Source organism: Schistocerca serialis, chromosome 2 (genome assembly GCF_023864345.2).
Source record: "Schistocerca serialis cubense isolate TAMUIC-IGC-003099 chromosome 2, iqSchSeri2.2, whole genome shotgun sequence".
Classification (NCBI taxonomy): Eukaryota; Metazoa; Arthropoda; class Insecta; order Orthoptera; family Acrididae; genus Schistocerca; species Schistocerca serialis.
Genome location: NC_064639.1, coordinates 478,401,710 through 478,427,778, shown reverse-complemented (window position 1 = coordinate 478,427,778; position 26,069 = coordinate 478,401,710). Strand labels below are relative to the sequence as shown.

The following is a 26,069-nucleotide window of genomic DNA, read 5'->3' as shown; positions in this document are numbered from 1 at the left end:
CCCTTTGACAGTTCGCGAAGCCACTCGCTCCTCCTGCAGTTCCCGCCTCGCGTGATTTTACCGTTGCCTTGCTATTGCCAACTTGGCAGAAAAGGCAGATTCGTAAACATCTCTGCTCAATGATTTGTGTACGCAACCACAGTATTAAAGATAATCCAACGCAGTATCGTTTGAAAGTTGGCGGGATTACTACAAGTTTTTAAGAGGACATTTCAACTACTGTTAGCACACTGATATTACGAAAGAAATACGGAACATGCCTTCAATTGTAGTACATGTTAGTCATTTCTCCAGTTATGTGTATGTCCTTCGCCTTCAGCATCTGGGGGTAGCTTGCCGTGGTTCGACTTGTGAGACCCGTCGGCATGTCATGTTGGAACACAGTTTGCTTTGTCCATGACGATGATGATGATGATGTTTGGTTTTGTGGTGCTCTCAACTGCGCGGTCGTCAGCGTCCGTGCACATTCCCAATTCGTATACAGTCCAATCTAGCCAATTTCATGAATGATGATGGAATGATGAGGACAACACAAACACTCAGTCCCCGGGCAGAGAAAAATCCCCAACCCTTTGTCGAGTTATACAGACACGCATCAAGGCCATATACGGGGACTGTAACTGTAACACTGGCAGCGATTAGTTTAGAACTTTTAGAAGAGAGATACATGTTTCAAAGTTTTACTGTCCTTCATAGTAGTAAGCATCAGTGTGTATAACAAAGGGTTCTAGTGTGGGGCACTTTTAGGATATCCTTAAGCAGCGCCAGTCGTCTCGAGTGGATCGGTCTACTACCCTAGGAATCTCTGTAACAATTCCGAAGGGAATGCCATAAAGTGCTTCCTTCAATTTGGGAGTCAAGCTGAAGTCACAAGCTCATAAGTCTGCGAAGTGTGGTGGGTGATGCAGCACTACCCAGCACCATCGATCGAACAAAACAGCTGCAACTTGCGCAGTATACGCCCGAGCATTGTCCTGCAAAATGATTGGTGGGTCTTACAGAAAGTGTCTGCGATTCTTGCTCTAAGCTGATTATTCCTGGAACACAGCCCGCAACTAACTAAGAGAAAAAAACGGCGACAGTTTCTGCATGACCCGCCCATCATTTTGCAGGAGAATGCCCGGGTGCACAAGGCGCAAGTTGTGACTGATTCGTTCCGTCGGAGATGGGAAGTGCTGTGCCACCCACCACACTCCCCGAACTTACGCTCTTGTGACTTCAACTTGATTACACAGATGAAGGAAGCACGTCATGGTATTCGCTTCAGAATCTTTGAACAATAGGCCCCTCCACTCGAACTATCAACACAACTGACGCTTCTAAGGTTATTCTATGACTTTCAGACCGCTGGTAAGCTGTTATACGCTACTGGCCATTAAAATCGCTACACCAAGAAGAAATGCAGATTATAAACGGGTATTCATTGGATAAATATATAATACTAGAACTGACATCTGATTACATTTTCACGCAATTTGGGTGCATAGATGCTGAGAAATCAGTACCCAGAAAAACAGCCTCTGGTAATAACGGCCTTGATACGCCTGGGCTTTGAGTCAAACAGAGCTTGGGTGGCTTGTACAGGTACAGCTGTCAATGCACCTTCAACATGATACCACAGTTTATCAAGACTAGTGACTGGCGTATTGTAACGAGCCAGTTGCTCGGGCACCATTGAGCAGGCGTTTTCAATTTATGAGAGATCTGGAGAATGTGCTGTCCAGGGCAGCAGTCGAACATTTTCTGTAACCAGAAAAGCCCGTACAGGACCTGCAACTTGCGGTCGTGCATTATCCTGCTGAAATGTAGGGTTTCGCAGGGATCGAATGAAGGTTGGAGCCACGGGTCGTAACACATCTGAAATGTAACGTCTACCGTTCAAAGTGCCGTCAATGCGAACAAGAGGTGACCGAGACGCGTAACCAATGGCACCCCATACCATTACGCCTGGTGATACGCCAGTATGACGATGACGAATACACGCTACCAATGAGCGTTCACCGCGATGTCGCCAAACATGGATGCGACCATCATGATACTGCAAACAGAACCTGGATTCATTCGAAAAAATGACGTTTTGCCATTCGTGCATCCAGGTTCGTCGTTGAGTACACCATGGCAGGCGCTCCTGTCTGTGATGCAGCGTCAAGGGTAAGCGCAGCCATGGTCTCCGAACTGATAGCCCATGCTGCTGCATACGTCGTCGAACTGTTCGTGCAGATCGTTGTTGTCTTGCAAACGTCCCCATGTGTTGACTCAGGGATAGAGACGTGGCTCCACGATCCGTTACAGCCATGCGGATAAGAGGCCTGTCATCTCGACTGTTAGTGATACGAGACCGTTGGGATCCAGCACGGCGTTTCGTATTACCTCCTGAACCCATCCATTCCATATTCTGCTAACAGTCATTGGATCTCGACCAACGCGAGCAGCAATGTCGCGATACGATAAACCGCAATCGCGATAGGCTACAATCCGACCTTTATCAAAGTCGGAAACGTGATGGTACGCATTTCTCCTCCTTACACGAGGCATCACAACAACGTTTCGCCAGACAACGTCGGTGAGCTGCTGTTTGTGTATGAGAAATCAGTTGGAATCTTTCATCATGTCAGCATGTTCTTGGTGTCACCACCGGCGTCAACCTTGTGTGAATGCTCTGAAAATCTATTCATTTGCATATCACAGCATCTTCCTCCTGTCGGTTAAATTTCGCACCTGTTGCACGTCATCTTCGTGGTGTAGCAATTTTAATGGCCAGTAGTGTATGAAACATGTATCTATTTTGTATAAGTTGTAAATAAATATTATTAAAGTTCTAAGCCTCGTACATGAGATATGTAGACATAAGACACGACATATATTTCACGACGAAGACAACCAATGTCTTCCAAGGAAGACAACGTTTGTGAGGCGCAGATACCCATTCTACAGGTCTGTCAGCCAACAGTGTCATGCTGTATCACTTTGTTCTTATTTTTAAAGACGTACATCTGAACACTATTTCAGTGTAGTTATTTATCATTTAATACTGCGATGTTACTAACGAGTGTGCAAGAAGAACTCTTGTTTTGCTTGTAAATGACAGAGCGAACTGGGGATGTCAGGTAGGGCAGAGACAACCTGATGAGTGTTTTCCGCATGTGACAGTTGGTACGCGTGTCTGCAGGTGAGGGCTCGGCGGACTGCCCGTCTGAGGGCTTCCACGCCGTGCCTGGCGACTGCACCAAGTTCGTGCGCTGCGTGCAGGGCGACGGCCGCAGCCTGTTGCGCTACGAGTTCTCCTGCGGCCCCGGCACCGTCTGGGACCCCGACGCCGGCGTCTGCAACCACGCCTGGGCCGTCGCCAGGAGCGAGTGCCGCGCTGCAGGTACTGACCCAACACTAGAGGCCCCTGTCCCGCAAAGAAGCAGCTGTTTCTCTGAGGAAAGGCGAATCATTTTAGCCTCGAATACGCTCTTTGAAATCTGATACTATCACAGTTAAACTACAGGGAACGAGGCGATATTGCAACAGTGCACAAACTACACTGATATAGGACTCAAAGGACGCGAATGCCAGGCAGTAGTTGAGAAGGGAACGAGACAGCATTCTAGCCTTTACCCTGTGGTGTTCAATTTGTACATAAAGCCAGCAGTGAAGGAAACCAAGGAGAAATTTAGAAAAGGTGTTAAGGGCCAAGAGAGAGAAAGGAAAACTTTTAAGATTTGACGATTATGACGTAATTCTGCCAGAGACATCAAACAACTTGGAAGACCATTTGAACAAAGTGGATCATTGAACAGAAGTAAATCAAGGGGGAATGAGATGTAGTCGTATTATATCATGTGACTATGACATTTGTACTGTGTCTTCCTTTTTCTTGCCATAGTAGTAGTACGGCGGTGAAATTTTATACAGGGTCCTTCATTGGTAGTGACTAGGCCAAATATCTCATGAAATAAGCGTCAAACGAAATTACTACAAAGAACGAAACTTGTCTAGCTTCAAGGGGGAAACCAGACGGCACTATGGTTGGCCCTCTAGATGGCGCTGCCATAGGTAAAACGGATACCAACTGCCTTTTTTTAAAAATAGGAACCCCATTTTTATCACATATTCGTGTAGTACGTAAAGAAATATGAATGTTTTAGTTGGACCACTTTTTACGCTTTGTGGTAGATGGCGCTGTAATAGTCACAAACATATGGCTCACAATTTTATACGAACAGTTCGTAACAGGTAGGTTTTATAAATTAAAATACAGAACGTAGGTACGTTTGAACATTTTATTTCGGTTGTTCCAATGTGATACGTGTACCTTTGTGAACTTATCATTTCCGAGAACGCATGCTGTTACAGCGTGATTACCTGTAAATATCAAATTAATGCAGTAAATGATCAAAATGATGTCCGTCAACCTCAATGCATTTGGCAACACGTGTGACGACATTCCTCTGAACAGCGAATAGTTTGCCTTCGGTAATGTTCGCAAATGCATTGACAATGCGCTGACCCATGTTGTCAGCCGTTGTCAGTGGATCACGATAGCAAATATCCTTCAACTTTCCCCACAGAAAGAAATCGGGGGACGTCAGATCCGGTGTACGTGCGGGCCATGGTATGGTGCTTCGACGACCAATCCACCTGTCATGAAATACGCTATTCAATACCGCTTCAACCGCACGCGAGCTATGTGCCGGACATCCATCATGTTGGAAGTACATTGCCATTCCGTCATGCAGTGAAACATCTTGTAGTAACATCGGTATAACATTACGTACGAAATCAGCATACATTGCACCATTTAGATTGTCGTCGATAAAATGGGGCCCAATTATCCTTCCTCCCTTAATGCCGCACCATACATTAACCCGCCAAGGTCGCTGATGTTCCACTTGTCGCAGCCATCGTGGATTTTCCGTTGCCCAATAGTGCATATTATGCCAGTTTACGTTGCCACTGTTGGTGAATGACGTTTCGTCGCTAAATAGAACGCGTGCAAAAAATCTGTCATCGTCCCGTAATTTCTCTTGTGCCCAGTGGCAGAACTGTACACGACGTTCAAAGTCGTCGCCATGCAATTCCTGGTGCATAATAGTATGGTATGAGTGCAATCGATGTTGATGTAGCATTCTCAACACCGACGTTTTTGAGATTCCCGATTCTCGCTCAATTTGTCTGCTAGTGAAGTGCGGATTAGCCGCGACAGCAGCTAAAACACTTACTTGGGCATCATCATTTGCTGCAGGTCGTGGTTGACGTTTCAGATGTGGCTGAACACTTCCTGTTTCCTTAAATAACGTAACTATCCGGCGAACGGTCCGGACACTTGGATGATGTCGTCCAGGATACCGCGCAGCATACATAGCACACGCCCGTTGGGCATTTTGATCACAACAGCCATACATCAATACGATATCAACCTTTGCGCTATTGGTAAACGGTCCATTTTAACACGGGTACTGTATCACGAAGCAAATACCGTCCGCACTGGCGGAATGTTACGTGATACCACGTACTTATACGTTTGTGAGTATTACTGTGCCATCTATCACAAAGCGAAAAAAGTGGTCCAACTAAAACATTCGTAATTCTTTTTTACGCACTACACGAATATGTATTAAAAAATGGGAGTTCATATTTTAAAAAACGCATATGATATCCGTTTGACCTATTGCAGCGTCATCTAGCGGGCCAACCGTAGCGCCATCTGGTTTCTCCCTTCAAGCTAGACGAGTTTCGTTCTTTGTAGTTTTTTCGTTTGATGCTTATTTCGTGAGATATTTGGTCCGGACACTATCAATGGACCACCCTGTACATGAAGTTCTTGCTCTCTTGCTGAAGATGACAAGTTAGCTATGGTATTTTTGGGCACTCTGGTGGCCTTGTAGTTGGTGGAGAGCTGCGACTCAAGTACACACATAAATTTAGACAACATTGTCTATGGAGTACAGCGACCTGGTGCTTTAGTTAGGTTAAAACCACACTGTCCAAGTGCACGATCGTGGTATCACGAGAAAACCGAGAAGCCGCCAACACAAGCCACAGGGGGCCAAAAATTCTGAAGATAGATTTAACATAAGCCGAAACTGATAAATAAACAAATATTATTTCGATCTCGACTGTTGGTTTTAACTTAAACAAGTAGACACAGCCTGCTTCATCGTCACTTTTCACTTTGAGTCTAGCGTAAAAGAAGATGCTTTAAAATGCGTGTGATTCATACAAATATTCGCCATGCACGGCGCTACATAACAAGCTGTATCGATGATAATTCAAGCCTACGCTAAAATGTAGCACTTTATTTATTTCTAGTTGGTTTAGTAAGGTCCTGAATTGAGTTATATCCCTTGCATATCTAGCAAGAAGCAAACTAATGATCGTATGAAATGTAATAATGTTCGTTCCGTCTAGCTTGATTGACGGAGAAATCAGACATTATAACTGTTATTCTCTTCGGAAATCACTTAAACGGTTGACTACCGGCTAGCGTAAAGTTCACTACGTTAAAATGTCAGAAAGCAAATATCAAGTATTATCATTATAGAGTTGTTCATTATCCATATTCTTTATCTGTTAATAACTTCAGTTGCTCTCACTATCTCCGAAAATAAGTTTTTTTAACTGATTTATCAGACTTGGGAAAAATGGTGATCTCTGGATTCTATGCCGTCCATACGGTGAATTCGCTTTTAGGCACAATTTTATGATAGTGATATGATGTTTCAACTTCCAAATCACAATTCTACATCATATCTAAGCGAGTAGTGCTAACGGACAATTTTCTTACAGAACAGATCTGAATACACAGATAAAACAAGCTATGGCGTTGAGCTTTAATTTCTTATGGTACGTTTACTCTTCGTTACCATCCTTCTCCTTTTACACATTTTTATTTAAATATTATTCAAGTATCTTTCCGAAACGTTTTTTAGAAGAAGGGATGAACTGAAAGTAACATCTAGTAAACTAAGAAACTTCCTGGCAGATTAAAACTGTGTGCCCGACCGAGACTCGAACTCGGGACGTTTGCCTTTCGCGGGCAAGTGCTCTACCAACTGAGCTACCGAAGCACGACTCACGCCCGGTACTCACAGCTTTACTTCTGCCAGTACCTCGTCTCCTACCTTCCAAACTTTACAGAAGCTCTCCTGCGAACCTTGCAGAATTAGCACTCCTGAAAGAAAGGATATTGCGGAGACATGGCTTAGCCACAGCCTGGGGGATGTTTCCAGAATGAGATTTTCACTCTGCAGCGGAGTGTGCGCTGATATCAGCGTCGATCTCTTGTAGAATTTTAGAACATATTTTTTGCTCACGTATCATGTCATTTCTGGAAACCCAGAATCTAGTATGTAGGAATCAACATGGATTCCGGAAACAGCGATCGTGTGAGACCCAACTCGCCTTATTTGTTCATGAGACCCAGAAAATATTAGATACAGGCTCCCAGGTAGATGCTATTTTTCTTGACTTCCGGAAGGCGTTCGATACAGTTCCGCACTGTCGCCTGATAAACAAAGTAAGAGCCTACGGAATATCAGACCAGCTGTGTGGCTGGATTGAAGAGTTTTTAGCAAACAGAACACAGCATGTTGTTATCAATGGAGAGACGTCTACAGACGTTAAAGTAACCTCTGGCGTGCCACAGGGGAGTGTTATGGGACCATTGCTTTTCACGATATATATAAATGACTTAGTAGATAGTGTCGGAAGTTCCATGCGGCTTTTCGCGGATGATGCTGTAGTATACAGAGAAGTTGCTGCATTAGAAAATTGTAGCGAAATACAGGAAGATCTGCAGCGGATAGGCACTTGGTGCAGGGAGTGGCAACTGACCCTTAACATAGACAAATGTAATGTATTGCGAATACATAGAAAGAAGGATCCTTTATTGTATGATTATATGATAGCGGAACAAACACTGGTAGCAGTTACTTCTGTAAAATATCTGGGAGTATGCGTACGGAACGATTTGAAGTGGAATGATCATATAAAATTAATTGTTGGTAAGGCGGGTACCAGGTTGAGATTCATTGGGAGAGTGCTTAGAAAATGTAGTCCATCAACAAAGGAGGTGGCTTACAAAACACTCGTTCGACCTATACTTGAGTATTGCTCATCAGTGTGGGATCCGTACCAGGTCGGGTTGACGGAGGAGATAGAAAAGATCCAAAGAAGAGCGGCGCGTTTCGTCACCGGGTTATTTGGTAACCGTGATAGCGTTACGGAGATGTTTAATAAACTCAAGTGGCAGACTCTGCAAGAGAGGCGCTCTGCATCGCGGTGTAGCTTGCTGTCCAGGTTTCGAGAGGGTGCGTTTCTGGATGAGGTATCGAATATATTGCTTCCCCCTACTTATACCTCCCGAGGAGATCACGAATGTAAAATTAGAGAGATTAGAGCGCGCACGAAGGCTTTCAGACAGTCGTTCTTCCCGCGAACCATACGCGAGTGGAACAGGAAAGGGAGGTAATGACAGTGGCACGTAAAGTGCCCTCCGCCACACACCGTTGGGTGGCTTGCGGAGTATCAATGTAGATGTAGATGTAGATGTAGTACTACAGTAGAATACGGAAGATTAAATAGGTAGTTATGATAACTAATAAAATGATACTCAATCGATTCGGAGAGAAAATAAATCTAGGGCACAATTTGAATAAAAGAAGGCGTAGGTTGGCAAGACACGTCCTGAAACATCACGAGTAATTTGGTAACTCAGGGAAATTCGTATGGGGGGAGCGGGTTAGAAATTGTAGAAGGAGACCAAAATCTGGCTTCAGTAAATACGTTCAAGTGGATGTAGGCTGCGGCAGTTACTAGAAAGATTTGCACAGTACAGACTGTCGCTTAAATCTGCATCAAACCAGTCTTCATCGGAAGACCATTAAAGCATCAACAATCTGGTTGATGAGAATGACATATTTGAATTCTATTTGCTTGAGTCTTCAAATACCATTTTAGGGCACATGAACTTCTTTCAAACCTGGTCGATGGGACTGTGCTATGACCTGGCATTTGCACAATATTTGTACAATCCCTAATAAACTACTTCTATTCAAAATGGAGTTATAACACACCGTAACTGGTCTGGATAGTAAAAATATTTTGTAGATGAACGATGAAAAATGTTCCCTTAGATAATAAAGACCTTATCTGCGGGATTCAGTGCATTGCACTACAAGAATACAACGCCAGATGCAACACACACCACTTACTTGTGAAACGTTATTACCCCGCATCCCCAATGAAAACATTTTGCGTTTGACGTGTTTTGTTTTCTGTACTTTTAAATTAATTGTCCATTTTCTCCGTTCATGCTTCTGAAACTGAAATAAGACTAACTAGGCACAATTTCTACATTACTGATTTAAATCCAGTTGCAAATAAAGTCACTACTAATACGGCCACTGGACTATAAGCTATAAATCACTAACTGTTTCATTTTTCATAACTGGTGTTGCGAAATACACTCATCTCAGAGAGTAAGTCTCCGGATAGTAGTTTAAGAAGCACGATAATCCAATCGTCATGGAAGATCAACTAAAATGTCGCAGTCCGTTATCTTGAAAAAACTTTATCCAGCTTACTACGACCCTACAACCTATCACAAATCACAAGGCTGTCACAAAAATAAATAAGTAAATATATAAAAAATGCGACTAGCGTGAATCACAAATCACAAACCTTGCTCTCCTAAAACCGCGTTTCGATCCGAAACTACCATCTTCGCTCTGTGTGCTGCAGGGCGGCTTCCTTCGCACAAAACTACACGAGGCCTCGTGACGAATTAAAATTCCCGAAGTCTAGAGCAGCCCCCAATACTTGTATAAACGCTCAAGACTTCTAACCACCTAGCACTTCAGTAGTTGACTGGCGTTTCCCTCAGTAATGGGCGTTCCCACTGTTTCTTCTTCTTCTACTACTAATGGTATGTTTCAAGATTGGTAGTACCTCCTGCCTGTACCTCCACTACCTGTTGCTATTACTTGCAGCCTGGCTTTCAAGAAAGTTTCCACTGATCTAAAATTAATTCACTAAGTCTTTGCCCGGCCTTTCTTGAAAGTCTACCAATGGTCGTCATAGGGGGTGTTTACTGACGAAGAAAACGACCGGGCCTGCAAGACGATCGGGCGCATCTTCCATGGAAAGTCCGTTGAACACTAGCAAGGCACAACACGCAATGCTGTCTGATGTTCCTTTTTTTTATTTATGAATTTGGTCAACTATGGACCGCAAAGAGCATTAGACTTCTTGGCTTTTGTTCTTTTCTTCTCCCAGACCTTCACCATTCTTTCACTTGTTTTTTTTTTTTTTTCTTCCTCCTCGGAAACGGTCCGTTTGGGCCTCCTATTTGATGGTTTCTCTTGAAACGATTTTATACTGTTAACTCTGCATCTGAACTCACTTCTATTGTGGATCATCTGTGGCGTAATTTCAACTTCCGCTGCATCCCTCTTCCCCTTATCTATATATTTCGATGGCTGCATAATGTCTATCACTAAACGTTATTAAAATTATCAGTGATTGTCTAAACTGCAATTTCAACAACATAAATCGAGAAGTTTCTCTCACTAACATCTCTACAGTTCATTTCAATAATCTTTCACTGACCTCTCGCTTCTTTTACCCAGGGAGCCAGCAAACGACTATGACGACGTCCTCCTCTTCCTCATCTTCATCATCGTCCAGCAGTATGAGCAGCAGCAGCAGCAGCGAGCAGATGTCGAGCAGCAACCAGACCACAGCGACCACCGATTCCGGAGGCTCCACGACGAGCAGCACTTCCAGTTCTTCCAGCAGCTCCAGCAGCAGTTCCCAGCAACAGTCTAGCTCGTCGCAGTCGTCTAGCAGCAACATGACCAGCACTACCATCACCACCTCAGGTAGCCAGACAGCCACCACAGCCGCTGCCGGTAACCAGGAGTCTACATCCTCCTCATCTGGTAGTCAGAACCAACAATCGACCACTTCATCGCAAAGTGGAAACCAACAGTCTTCCTCTGGCAGTCAAAATCAGCAGACCACATCTTCTTCGGGCAGCGAACAGCAATCGACCACGTCATCTATGACTGGGAGTCAGCAGACGTCTTCAGGCAGCCAGAACCAGCAGGGCACTAGTTCGTCAGAAAGTCAGAATCAGCAGACCACTAGTTCATCAGGAAGCGAGAATCAGCAATCTACAAGCTCCTCAGGCAGTGAACAGACCTCGTCTTCGTCGACATCTTCAGAAAATCAGCAGTCCACTTCTTCAGGAAGCGAAAACCAGCAAACATCGTCATCTAGCAGTCAGAATCAACAAGGGACTTCGTCATCTGGATCCCAACAGACTACATCGTCTTCATCTGAAAGCGGTCAGTCCGGATCGTCATCTGGGAGTGACAGTCAGCAGTCATCGTCGTCAGGCAGCCAACAACAGACAGGATCGTCCTCTGGCAGCGAGCAAACAGGGTCGTCCTCTGGCGGCGGAGAGCAACAGCAGACGTCAGGAGGAGCAACACAGCCGATGACGCCAGCCACGTCGACCACTGCCAGGCCAGAAGGAAGCGGCGGAAGTGGCGGTAGCGGGGGTAGTGGTGGCAGTGGACAGTGCTCTTCCGAAGGATTCCACCCAGTTCCTGGTGACTGTAAGAAATTCATACGATGCGTGGATAATGGGCAGGGTGGTTTCACAAGGTACGAATTCACGTGCGCTGAGGGAACTGTGTGGGATCCTGCCACTACAGCTTGCAACCACCCTTGGGCCACGCAAGGTGAGTGTGGGACAGGAGGCGCATCCCAACCGTCTGGAGACGGAGATACAGGCGGCAGTGGACCTACTGGTGAACAAAGCAGTTCTACAGCTTCACCTGAGGACGGAAGCTCATCACCAGATGGTGGATCGACAACTGGAGGTCCACCAGCAACTGATGGCTCATCGACCACACCAGGAGCTGGCGACAGCGCGCCTTCGCCGCCAGGCACTCCTGAAGGTGGTTCGACACCACCTGCTGGATCTGGAGATGGAGGACCAGCAGAAGGTTCAACAACACCAGCTGGTACTGGTGATGGCAGTCCGAGCAGCGAAGGAGGTCAAACTCCAGGATCTGATGGAGACGGAGGACAATCACCAGGGCCTGATGGGGATGGAGGCCAATCACCAGGGCCTGATGGGGACGGAGGCCAATCACCAGGGCCTGATGGGGATGGAGGTCAGTCACCAGGACCTGATGGGGATGGAGGTCAGTCACCAGGACCTGATGGAGAAGGGGGTCAGTCTCCAGGAACAGATGGTACTGGCACAGATGCGTCGTCAACAGCTTCTCCTGATATGAGTTCCATTTCGCCAGGAGAAACTGATGGCTCTTCTACACCTGCAGGGACTGATGGCGAAACTTCTTCCCAACCTACCGATTCAGGTGAAGCTTCATCACCACAGCCAGAATCCGAAAACACTTCTCCATCCACTGATGGAGGTCAAAGTCCGCCGTCGCAGGGAGGTGACGGAAGCGATCAAACTGCACCAGATTCAGGAGACAACACTTCGTCAGGACCTGAGGGGTCGGGAGAAGCAAGTACCGCGACACCGACCGAAACAGCAGGAGGTACTCCAGGACAGGGTGGTGACGGCACCAGTACTTCAGGTACCGGGGAAACGAGCGAACCACCGGCAGAGGCAACGAAGCCATCCGGCGATGGCACTAATACCTCAAGCACGGCGCCCTGCAACACGACGCCGAAACCACAAGACATTAAGTGTACGGAGGCCGGATACTTCCCGCACCCTACGGACTGTCGCAAGTTCTATCGTTGCGTCGACTGGGATGGAAACAAAGGCGAGCGCTTCTCCGTGTATCACTTCGAGTGTGGTGAAGGAACCATCTTCGATCCGAGCTTGAGTGTTTGCAACCACGCAGACTCAGTATATCCGCCAAGGGACTGTTCCGGTGGAGGCGGCGGTGGTGGTGGTGACGCAGGAAGCGAGACACCGACTGCTGAAACCTCAACACCAGCTGCTGGCAGTAGCAGTCCTCCACCTGGAGAAACGACTGGTAAGTTATTATTTCACAGCAAGAGACCTCTTGGATTGCCTGCTGAGAACGCAAGTATTATTTCTAGTACTAACAGCACTTGCTAATTACGTAATTTGCATCACATGACCAGAAAAAACAAAAGCAGCGATAAAACGAATTTTCACTCGCTGCGACTGCGAATCAATTTATTCAGCACAGCACGTGGTTCAGAAGTCTTCCGTCATCAGGTGTGGTAACGTGAAAAACAAATTAGCTGCATAAGTGTGTAACTAAATTAGCTCAGCAGTGGCAGTTTCTGAAACTTTGCAAACGAAACACAAGAAGAAAACACTTAAACCGTGCAAGAAGTGGCTAGATTTTACACACTCCTTGCACTCCAAGAGAAGTACAATATAGAACCTGACACTAAGGAAATAGACTTATGCACGTGACCTGTCATGACGTCGGGATATACACAGGCCACATATGATGATGGATGTAATCTTCTTAAACACGTAGTGTCATGAATAAATTAATTCCCAGTGGCAGAGATGGAACACGCCTTTTGTTTCTGCTGATTCTCAGGCTTCCATAGTAGCCACCACTCCATTTGTTTCAAGATGGATAAATGTATGCACAAAAAGAATTTTCTTCTCAATCACAAACAAACTACGTACATCCCGACACTGGAGATCGAGATTGCAAAAGAAACAGTAAACAATATGTCACTACGTCAGTGGTTCGTAGCGCACATTTTTCCCTATGAGTCTACACAATCTTTCTTGCACCCTCTGGACTGCACTGTCACGAGGAACGTGGACACAGCAGCTGATGATTGCCAATACACTACTACTAAATGGTACAGCGCCAAGTATTTGGTCTACAACTTTACTCCCGCCGTTTTGCAATAGACGGCATTAGCGGCAAGTTGGGTTCAGGTAGTTGGTCATAGGTGCAATACAATGAGCTTAGGCATCTGTAAACATAATGCCATAACAATATTAGTCCATTTGTGATTGCATCATAAGGTTATTCTCGATTAAGTAGGACAACTTACGTACCCATTTCTCGCCATTTGAGGGAAGTTTTAATCTTCTGCTTTAACATGAAGAAATTTGCGGCTGTGGCTCTTAAAATGCTGGGTAAGACCAGTGGTGAGGGAACTATTAATGGAAGAACGTGCAGAGAATGTTTCCAACGCCTTAAGAACGATGATTTTGATGTCGAAGACCGGCATGGTGGTGGAAGACAGAACGTTTTCGTAGCTACTGAAACAGACGAAGACAGTCAGAGTACATTATTATCGAAAGCAATTGATGCGCTCGAGCCCAGCACTGAAACACAAACGACCACAATACAGCGATAGACCCGTAAAGGTAATTTTGCAGCAGGTCAGTGCTCGACCCCATGTCGCAAAATCCGTCAAAATATACGTGGAAACATTGAAATGAGAAGTCCTATTCCTCTCGCCGTATTCTCCATACGTTATCTCTCTCTGAGTACCAACTTTTTCAACCAGTGGCATACAGTCTGGCTGACCAGCACATCCGATCATACAGGGTGTTTCAAAAATGACCGGTATATTTGAAACGGCAATAAAAACTAAACGAGCAGCGATAGAAATACACCGTTTGTTGCAATATGCTTGGGACAACAGTACATTTTCAGGCGGACAAACTTTCGAAATTACAGTAGTTACAATTTTCAACAACACATGGCGCTGCAAGTGATGTGAAAGATATAGAAGACAACGCAGTCTGTGGGTGCGCCATTCTGTACGTCGTCTTTCTGCTGTAAGCGTGTGCTGTTCACAACGTGCAAGTGTGCTGTAGACAACATGGTTTATTCCTTAGAACAGAGGATTTTTCTGGTGTTGGAATTCCACCGCCTAGAACACAGTGTTGTTGCCACAAGACGAAGTTTTCAACGGAGGTTTAATGTAACCAAAGGACCGAAAAGCAATACAATAAAGGATCTGTTTGAAAAATTACAATGGACTGGGAACGTGACATATGAACGTGCTGGAAAGGTAGGGCGACCGCGTACGGCAACCACAGAGGGCAACGCGCAGCTAGTGCAGCAGGTGATCCAACAGCGGCCTCGGGTTTCCGTTCGCCGTGTTGCAGCTGCGGTCCAAATGACGCCAACGTCCACGTATCGTCTCATGCGCCAGAGTTTACACCTCTATCCATACAAAATTCAAACGCGGCAACCCCTCAGCGCCACTACCATTGCTGCACGAGAGACATTCGCTAACGATATAGTGCACAGGATTGATGATGGCGATATGCATGTGGGCAGCATTTGGTTTACTGACGAAGCTTATTTTTACCTGGACGGCTTCGTCAATAAACAGAACTGGCGCATATGGGGAACCGAAAAGCCCCATGTTGTAGTCCCATCGTCCCTGCATCCTCAAAAAGTACTGGTCTGGGCCGCCATTTCTTCCAAAGGAATCATTGGCCCATTTTTCAGATCCGAAACGATTACTGCATCACGCTATCTGGACATTCTTCGTGAATTTGTGGCGGTACAAACTGCCTTAGACGACACTGCGAACACCTCGTGGTTTTTGCAAGATGGTGCCTGGCCACATCGCACGGCCGACGTCTTTAATTTCCTGAATGAATATTTCGATGATCGTGTGATTGCTTTGGGCTATCCTAAACATACAGGAGGCGGCGTGGATTGGCCTCCCTATTCGCCAGACATGAACCCCTGTGACTTCTTTCTGTGGGGACACCTGAAAGACCAGGTGTACCGCCAGAATCCAGAAACAATTGAACAGCTGAAGCAGTACATCTCATCTGCATGTGAAGCCATACCGCCAGACACGTTGTCAAAGGTTTCGGGTAATTTCATTCAGAGACTACGCCATATTATTGCTACGCATGGTGGATATGTGGAAAATATCGTACTATAGAGTTTCCCAGACCGCAGCGCCATCTGTTGTTGAAAATTGTAACTACTGTAATTTCGAAAGTTTGTCTGCCTGAAAATGTACTGTTGTCCCAAGCATATTGCAACAAACGGTGTATTTCTATCGCTGCTCGTTTAGTTTTTATCGCCGTTTCAAATATACCGGTCATTTTTGAAACACCCTGTATGAGCAAGTGCAAAATTGAATCGATTCATGGATCCCCACAAAAGACACCCAGTTCTTCCGCCACGGGATTCGTATGCTTTCCGAAAGATGGGAAAATGTAGTGGCCAGCGATGGGCAATACTATGAATCATAATTTTTTGTAAGTTTTTCACAATAAAATCCCGAACTTCGAGACAAAACGGTGGAAGGAAAGTTGTAGACCTAGTAATATCGCTTGATGGATGTAGAAATTTAATTCTTAGTTTTCTTGTCATGCATTCAACTAAAGCGGTAGAGATTCTCAGTAAATAACGGTACGACGACTTTCACCTGTTGTGCCAACATACCCTGATGCTGATATTAACGAAGTCACAGGCACCAGAAAGGTGAGTGCACCAGAGAAATTCTTTAAGTTACAGAATTTCGATTCGTGTCACTATTCATTCCAGACTTAAGAAGAAACGTGTGTGCAGCGTGGTGCACATTTATTTTGCAAACTCAGTACTGGCCCATTTATGTTACAAGATCTCTCGGCTTACAAACAAAGGTAACATGTGCCACTGACAGCAGCACAGGAAAAGCTACTTATTCTGATGAAAAAACCAGTTATATGGTATTGACACTTTTATTCCTCTGATTACACGTGGCAAACGTCAAGGTTAATTCAAGAGAGTGAAAGAACCCAGGGAATTGTCATTATTTCTAGGACAATATTTTGGGTACTGGTTAGCCCCTTCTGTTATTTTTACTAAACCTAGAGATAAATGAATTGTTCCCACCTCCATACCCGCCCACGTGTATCAAACTTCAATTATTTCTATGTATTTTAAATTAGATAAATGACAAACGTTTCTAACAAACATCTAGAAACCTATTAGTCAATCATTACTTCGGCAGCAGAACTTCAGTTTCTATGTTAGGAAAAAACTGTTGCAAAGTTTCATTCCCAGTTTATGAAGTCGGATTTCTTTTACAACTAAGGTCTGCTTCCCGTAAGACGCTAAACTATGTTTATATATGACATTTAGTAATCATTAGAACTACCGTATCCCTTGAACAAGGTTCATGGTATGACTTATTCACAGAGATTCTTCTAGATAAATTCCACTTGCAATAATATATGTTTGAAACATTCCATGCAAATGTCTTTGTTTATGATGCTTATATTTTCATTATGTACTCAGTTTGGGAATTATGTGACTACATCCTCAGATTCGACGCCACTGTCCAAATCGGTTGACCACGGAGCATGTCGAGCAACTCAAATGGTGTGCATACAGAATATAAACTGTGCAAGCTAACTGCAACAGTAGGTGATTCAAGAAGACACCAGCAACATATGTAAGCACGTGTAACCAAAATTGGACAGATAATCAAAAGCGTCTCGACGTGGGTACAACTGTCTTCTCGAATCTCCTAAAGCTGATTTGCACAGTGCGTCTTGTATGTTTGTATGTATTTGAGTTGGTCGATATACCCCGTGGCTGACTGATTTTGACAGCCATATGGACGTGAGAGGATGGATTTAGGTAAGTTTGAAGTCGGTAACATATTGTCAATTTTACTCCAAACATATACCATTTGAAAATATAGGAAGAGCACTATTGGGAAGATGTATCATACAAAAGAAGTTGTAATTCTACTGAAAAAAGTATTCCAGTAGTTTTTCGGCGTAAACGTGGAAATAGCATGAACACCCACACACAGTAATTGTTGTTGACAGTAAGAGCAATAATGTTGTCTTCTCGCCCCTCTGGATACGATTTAACTCATTTCTTATTTTTCCGCTAGGTACTGCAGAGGGTACTTCAGAAGCACCGGGGACCACGGGTTCTGAGGAATCTAGCACCACTCCTGGAGCAACTGAAGGCGGTACTCCAGAAACCACGGGCACAGATGGATCGACGACTCCTGCCGGCGAAACGACAAACACAGATGGCGGTTCGACACAACCTGAAGAAACTGGAGGCACCGCGCCCGAGCAATCGACGACACCAGGAGAGACCACGGGAACCGACGAAGCAGGCACTACGACACCCGCAACGGCAGCCACCGATGCTCCTCCGACTGATCAGACTTCCACGGTGAGCACCGGTTCGACTGGTCCCGAAGGAACACCTCCTGGCGGCGAAACTACGAGCACTCCCGAGGGATCGACGGGTGGCGAAACTTCTAACCCTCCTACGGATACGACTAGCGGAGGAGAAACACCGGACGGAACAGAGAGTTCTACTCCCACCACAGGGGCGGAGGAAACCTCGACGCCTGGCGAAACAACCGGGACGGCGGAGACTTCGACGCCCGGTGAGACGACGAGCACCGGAGACTCTTCAACGAGCGGGCCGGACGGAACGGAGGCCACGGAATCACCAACGTCCGGAACGACAGAAGCGCCTTCAGGAGGCTCTGGCGGCCAGCAAGGCTCGTGCCCAGGTCCGCTGAAACCAGGCCAGGCACTGCTCGTCTGCCCCACCGCTTTCCGGCAGCATCCCACCCGCTGCGGCCTCTTCTATCAGTGCACAGTCTCGCAAGACTGGCGCGACGTGAGCATCCAGGTGTTCGCCTGCGGAAACGGCACCGAATACGACGAGAATGAAATCCAGTGCTTGCCGCCAAAGGAACCACGCGCCTGTGAAATGTCGGATGCCAGGACGACTTTCCAGCAGGTAAGATTTGGCATTAGATTCTTTTCTTTCTAATTCTCATGCACAACCTCGTTCTCCGTAAGTTTGCAGACTATTATCTACTCAAAATAAGATCCATTGACGTGATATATTGTTTGCAGTGAGTTTTCAGTGTCTTCGCGGTCTTGTAAATGTCTTGAGTTTGCGGGTCACAACTCTATGAATCTCCTCAAATTTGTCGAATTTTTACCCTTCAACTGCCTTTTCAGTGTTCGGGAAGTAGTGAGGAGAGGGACGAAGGAACACTAAGCCTTGGTTTCCAGCAAAGAAGGTCACTTACCCTACAACCAGACCGCCCGGTTAGTCGTGCGGTCTAACGCACTGCTTCCCGAACCTCTCAATATGCCTGTCCCTGGCACGAATCCGCCCGGTGGGTTAGTGTCGAGGTACGGTGTGCCTGCCAGCCTGTGGATGGTTTTTAAGGTTTTCTATCTGCCCCGGCAAATACGGGCTGGTTCCCCTTATTCCGCCTCAGTTACACTGTGTCGGCGATTGCTGCGCAAACACTGTCTCCACGTATGCGTACACCATAATTACTCTAACACGCAAACATTTGGGTTACACTCGTCTGGAATGAGACGTTCCCGGGGAGTATGGGGGGGGGGGGGGGGGGAGGGGGGTCCACTGGGGCCGAACCGCACCATAACCCTAGGGTCGGTGTGGGGCGGCTGTGGGTGAAATGGATAGCTGTAGCCTGTTGTGGGGTTGTGTACCACTGAGGGCTACGGCGGGGATGAAGCCTCTCCGTCGTTTCTAGGTCTCCAGTTCAATACATACATACCTACATACATACATACATACATACCCTACAACCTCTCAATATGCAAATATTATACCACGGTGCCAATGATCACAGTACTTCAGGACGCTGAATATTTTTCCGACAATGTATTCCTCAACCTTTACCAGTAAACATAATAGAAAATTCGCGACTAACGCTCAGCTACGAATAGGTGTTCAAAGTTTGCCTGGTTTTGAATGTTCAGTTGCAATCATTATCTCCAGCTAATTCAGCTTAACATAATAGGCATTATCTGGGACAAACTAACTGAAACGTACACACTTTCAAGCACTCTTCGTTGACTGGTTGTCGCCTTGTGGCCGCAGCCCCACGATGTTTGATTTACGACCTACGGTTATCGGGAAAATTTGTTCGATTTCACGTCTCCTATCCCGATCTAGTTTCACCATTAGGCTGCATTTCTTTGCCCTGTCCTCCCTGCAAAATCAGTCCTTTGTAAACCAATGTGACGGGCATTGTGCTTCCCATTGTACCAGGTACTGAGGCTTCTTCCATTTCCATTCACATATGGAGCGCGGGCGGAATGTTTACTTAAACGACTCCGTGCGTGCTATGACTATTCTAATCTTGTCTTCCGGATCCCAACGGAGGAGGAGGGGGAGGGGGGCGGGATGCATAGGGGCTTGTGGGATATTCCTAGATCCATCATTTAAAGCTAGTTTTTGAAAAATCTTTGTAAGTAGGCTTCTACCGAATTGTTTGCATCGCTTTTCAATAATATCCTAGTTCGTTTCTTCAGCATCTCCTTGATGCTCTCCCATGGCAGAAACAAACGTGTGTACACTCATGCTGGTCTTCTTCGTTTTCGTCCATTATCCCTTGTCGTCCTATTTGACATGGGACACACACACTTTGACAAATATTCAACGTAGGGTCGCATGAGAGTTTTGTAAGCAATTTCATTTGTGGACTACAGCATTTTCCTAGTAGCCTACGAATGAACAGAGCTCTACCACTTGCTTTTTCTACAAATGAGAATATCTAATCGTTCCACTTCATTTCCTTACAAATTATTACATGTTGGTATTTCACGTTGAATGAGAATGTTGGGAAATGAGATTTTTTTTTAGGATTTTAAGCAGATCGCTTCTATAGAAACAAACCTAATCGCTTTTAATTTCCATTACCTGTCATTGCCAAAATTCTGATAAGATGTCTTACGCATTTGTATACTCATAAACACCTGTTGATACACATATAGTTTGCGACACCGATCGTGCCTTTGAATAAAGATTTTTAACACTCGCAGCGGTCCTTCTTACTCAACACGGAATATTTCGACTGTGGATGCCCTGCATACAAAGTGTTATCCTGGTATTTGTACAAGTTCACCCATTTCAATTGTGAATCATTGATAATTCAGTCATAGGGCAGTACACCTTTTTCTCGTTTTGTGAAATGCACTATTTTAAATTCGTGTACATTTAAAGCATGTTGTCAGTTTTTGCACCTCTTTCAATTCTTAGCAAGATCCGACTGAATATTCTTTCAGCTTTTTTCAGTCAGTAGTTCGACGTATGTTACTGCACCATGTGCGAAAAGCCTGAATTTTTTATTAATATTTTCTACAAAATCTGAATTTGCTATTAATATTTTCTATATATTCTTTAATATAGAACAAAGGTGCAAGAGTCCCAACACATGGGATGCATCTGAAGTTCCTTCTGCATCCGTTAACGATTCTCCATCCCAAGATAACAACCTGCGCCCTCCCTACCAACAGATCATCAATCCAGTCATAAACTTCTCTTGATATCCCTTACGATCCTACTTCCAACAATAATCGTGGGGGTAGTAGTGATTTTAATGCTTCTCGGAAGTCAAGGAATTATGTAGGTATACTTATTTTTGGAAGGATTTGTTTTAAGGAGCTACTGGTTCCAGGATTAGGTGGACTGGTTGAAATGTAATCTAAAAGGGACACTCCAAAAGAAATGCACACTATTTTTTTGAAAATCCATCTTTTATTCTACACGTTTTAAAGTTTTACAGTGTGTAGATACATCCTTTAGGAACAATATTTTCATTTCTCCACATAATTTCCAGCTCTATCAACTGCCTCACGCCATCTTGGAACCAGCGCCTTTATAACCGCACGGTAAAATTCTGGACCAACCTGTTGGAGCCACTGTTTGGCAGCGTGCACAAGGGAGTCATCATCTTCAAACCTTGTTCCACGAAGAGAGTCTTTCAGTTTCCCAAAGAGATGATAATCACATGGAGCCAGGTCAGGACTGTAAGGCGGGTGTTTTAGTGTTGTCCATCCAAGTTTTGTGATTGCTTCTGTAGTTTTTTTATTGACATGTGGCCATGCATTGTCGTGCAACAGCAAAACATCCTGCTTTTGCCGATGTGGCCGAACACGACTCAGTCGAGCTTCAAGTTTCTTCAGTGTTGTCACAAATGCATCAGAATTTATAGTGGTTGCACTTTGCATGATGTCCACAAGCAAGAGTCCTTCAGAATCGAAAAACACTGTAGCCATAACTTTTCCAGCAGAATGTGTGGTTTTGAATGTTTTTTTCTTGGGTGAATTTGCATGATGCCACTCCACTGATTGCCTCTTCGTCACTGGTGAAAAATGATGGAGCCATGTTTCATCACCTGTCACAATTCTTCCAAGAAATTCATCTCCACCATTCTCGTACTGTTCCAAAAGTTCGATGCATACCGTTTTTCTTGTTTCTTTGTGAGCCACTGTGAATATCTTGAGAACCCATCTGGCACAAACCTTTTTTAACGCCCACACTTTCAGTATTCTGCAAACACTTCCTTCCGTGGATCCCAACGTAGCGTGACAATTCGTTCACTGTGATGCGATTGTCAGCAGTCACCAATTCGTTAACTCTCTGCACATTTTCTGGAGTGTGTGCAGTACGAGGCCTGCCGCTGCGAGGAAAATCCTCAATATTTCCGTGCCCGCTTTCATCACGTAACCTGCTTGCCCGCCGACTAACTGAACTGCGATCGACAGCAGCATCTCCATACACCTTTTCCAACCTCTTGTGGATGTTTCCCACTGTCTCGTTTTCACAGCACAGGAATTCTATGACAGCAAGTTGCTTCTGACGAACGTCAAGTGTAGCAGCCATCTTGAAGACATGCTCTGAGGCGCCACTCACGGGAACAGGTTGAACTAAGTTCGAAAACAAGCGGAAAGGATGTATCTACACACTGTAAAACTTTCACACATGAAGAATGAAAACTGTATTTTTACAAAAACAGTGTGCATTTCTTTTGGAGTGACCCTCGTAGAATGCAGGTTAGACCAATTATCAGTTGATGCGTCGCAGGATATCTTTACAGAAGTAATTTCGATACCATGATCGAACCACAATCTGTCATAGTGATAGTTAAAAGTAGCCTTCGCTTGTCGTATATCCATCAGAGCTTAATGTGAATGTGACGTGTGTCTGCAGGTCCCCGCGGGCGTGGCGCTGTGTCCGACGGAGGGCCCGCAGCCGATGCCCGGCGACTGCCACACATTCCTGCACTGCTCTCGCGACGACGGTGGCCGCCTGGCGGCGCGCGCGTCGCGCTGCCCCCAGGGCTACGGCTTCTGGCCCGTGTCCCGGCGCTGCGAGCGGCCCTACAAGATCCCCTCCTGCCCCTACGGCGAGTACTCCTCCGACGAGCCGCCTCCAGGATCCGCACCCATCGAGACGTCCAACCTGGGCTCCGCACGAAGTCTGAAGCTGCTTTAAATGCCCGGACGCGAGACCCACAATTTTCCGCAGTCATGAAGACTTCGGCAGGGACTTCAGAAATTTCCTGCATATCTGACGCCTAGATCAACAGTTTATACTAACATTTATGAACGAAACACAAAACTGATGAATTATTCTTCGCTTTGGAACTAACCGAAAACGTTCTATATCGTGCTTCAAAAAGAGACTACGTACGTATTCTTAAATTACATCCAAGGCATTAACATGAACGAAACGACCATGTCTAATGGCCGCTGACAGTGTTTAGTGGTTGACAGCAGAGATACTTATTTAGGCAACATTGTGACTTTACACCACTGAAGTAGTAAGTCATTTTTCGACAGAACATGATGTCAACGCTACTACGCAGTACAGCTGCTGGGAACTATATGTCTGAACAATGTATGATACAGATACGTTGATTGGCTTAATGACTGAAATGTACCAATTATCGCTTTGTAAAGTTATTGGTCACTGTAGGTCAGTAACAGATTGAAAAGTGTAGGGTCATAAACGGTCAGTTAGCGGTTATCCAGGATCAGTTTCATAAATCGTTACTGTGGTGGTGCGGACGTAAGGACGCGGGTGGTGTTGCGATGCGCCGTAGTAAGTGACGTTCCAGCCTGTAGCGTCATTCCGTCGCGCATATACCTGTATCGTGCACCTCTGTGTCCATGTAAAACATTTAGTGTCCATTTTTCGTATTACTTTGGGTGTAGTGAGAGTGATTAGCGACTGTAGTGTCCATTAGCGGCGCCGTAAAGAAGACACTCCAAGTTTTGTGCTGACAGGCGACAGCTGTTGTTTTCCAAGCATTAAATTCTTCTAGAGAGCATCAGAATCATAAACGAAGGCCCAACACGGCGCTTTCCCCAGCGTTGAGTTACTAGAGCAGGCAACGCCGGGGATTACACTCGCAACTCGGCAAAGTATGCTTCTTCCCTCTTGGAGTACAACGCACCACGCAGTCATCATCTTACTTGCACACCATATGGTGTAGGAGGATCAACTCGTCGTCGCCGTCCCCCCCCCCCCCCCCCCCCCCGAGAGTCACAGAGTCTCTACTTGAAAATTGTGACGAATGTTACATATCACAATCGCATAGTGAATTGTCTTTGCGATCAAGTTTGTGCGCACGCCGCGTAGTCGGCTGCGCTTGCAGCAGCCCCGTTGTGTTGGTTGCCTAGCTTCAGGCCACGGCATCCGTGGCCCCCGGAAACATATATATCAAAAAGTCTTATATCATTTCCCTCTGAGATTACTTGCCTACTGATGTGAGCAACAGAGCTCTCAAGTACACATGCTATATCTCATTAATTAATCCGCAAAACAATTAAGAGAAGTTCACAATAGCTAATGAGGAATGCAAACAGATACCACACTTGTTACTATGCGTATGAACCAGAAGACATTTTCTTCAAGAGTTTGCAGTGTAAAATTTCCAAAAAATGTTGCAAAAGCACGGTTACTATCAGAAGATCTGACTTCAAGATAAGTCTTGACTGTTCCGGTAGTCCGAACGTACAAAGTAGCATCGCTAGCTGACTAGTTATTATTGAAATAGTTCATCAGTTTGAAACGAGAATCGCGTGTCTGAAATTTATCACACAGTAGCCTGAGTGATACGAGCTTACGGACCGCGTCTTTATACATTTATTACAAAAAACATGAGTTTTAAATCTAACTAATGATGTCTGTATCTGAAACTCCTTTCGGATGCAGTTATTGCTCAGGTGTCCAACGCAGTGCGACGGTGTTGAATTAATGTCCGGTGTCGGGGAGGTGGCGGTTCCTAACTTCTACCATTGGCGCTTGGGCGAGCCCGGAACAAGTTTATCGCGGTTGGCGTGTGTCGACACGTGGTCTGTTTCCACAAACAGGGCAGTCGCGAGAGGCTGCGGAGGGCTCGCCTTACCGCCATGTTGTTTCTGTAGCCGAGAAAAGAGTCTACAGCGTCAGAAACGAATTCCCTTTTTTCTTCTCTCTTTCACACCTATCTGTACGTTACTGATGATCTTACAGTGTTGGAACAAAGTCAAGTTGCCGCATTTTATTGTTGCACTACAAAGGCACACACATTTTACCATTACATATTGGTAACATTGACCTGTTCTCAACCAAACATACGTCCATTCAAGTTTATACAACGTGTAGAGTACTTGTTCTGAACCACGCACGGATCGTTATGAATTTTCATGGCGCTTCCTGGAAGCGTATCGCTTCTACCCCTGGCAGTTGATTTTCAGTTTCCTGGGACGACGCGCATGACTCTTCTCGGCTACGGAGTCGTATGGCCTCATTGCTTTTTATTTATTTATTTGTTCTGCACCAGCAGTCAGACCAGACGACAATATGAAATGTGTTTTTACAAATATGTACGCCAGCTTTAATAGTTATTACTGACATAGTTTTAAGAGTTAAATGCCACTGACGTGGTTTCACTGCGTAGTCAAGAAACATCAGATGAAGTTCCATTATTTTTTTATGATGGATAAGTGATTATAGTTTCATGGGCAGCATTATGAAGCTGCTACAGCCAACAAAATAGGTTGTAAATATATGCCTTCTTGTAAATAACTATTGAAATAAAGATTTTTTATATGTACATGAAGCTTCTTTGTTACTACCCAGATTCCTTACTGTGACAACACCAAAATCACACGACTGAGATAGATGAACAGTACCTCCATTTTTTAGAGTTAACATTTCTACAGACTACTTTAAACTAAATCTTTATACTTTATCTCAGTTCCTTACAAGGGTTAATTTGAGAAGAAATTAAGAAAATTCATTGTACAGACATAACGAATCATTGCG

General features: G+C 45.2%; 1 protein-coding gene across 1 annotated transcript in view; it reads left to right on the top strand.

The window, feature by feature from the left end:
• Positions 1-24,278, top strand: part of LOC126456102 (uncharacterized transmembrane protein DDB_G0289901-like) — a 435,362-nt gene extending 411,084 nt beyond the window's left edge. The window contains exons 9-12 of the mRNA XM_050091858.1: positions 3,170-3,370; positions 10,617-13,013; positions 17,851-18,725; positions 22,965-24,278. Coding sequence (XP_049947815.1) covers positions 3,170-3,370; positions 10,617-13,013; positions 17,851-18,725; positions 22,965-23,249 — 3,758 coding nt within the window. The 3' untranslated portion in view covers positions 23,250-24,278. The remainder of the gene's footprint in view (positions 1-3,169; positions 3,371-10,616; positions 13,014-17,850; positions 18,726-22,964) is intronic.
• Positions 24,279-26,069: the final 1,791 nt, after the last annotated feature.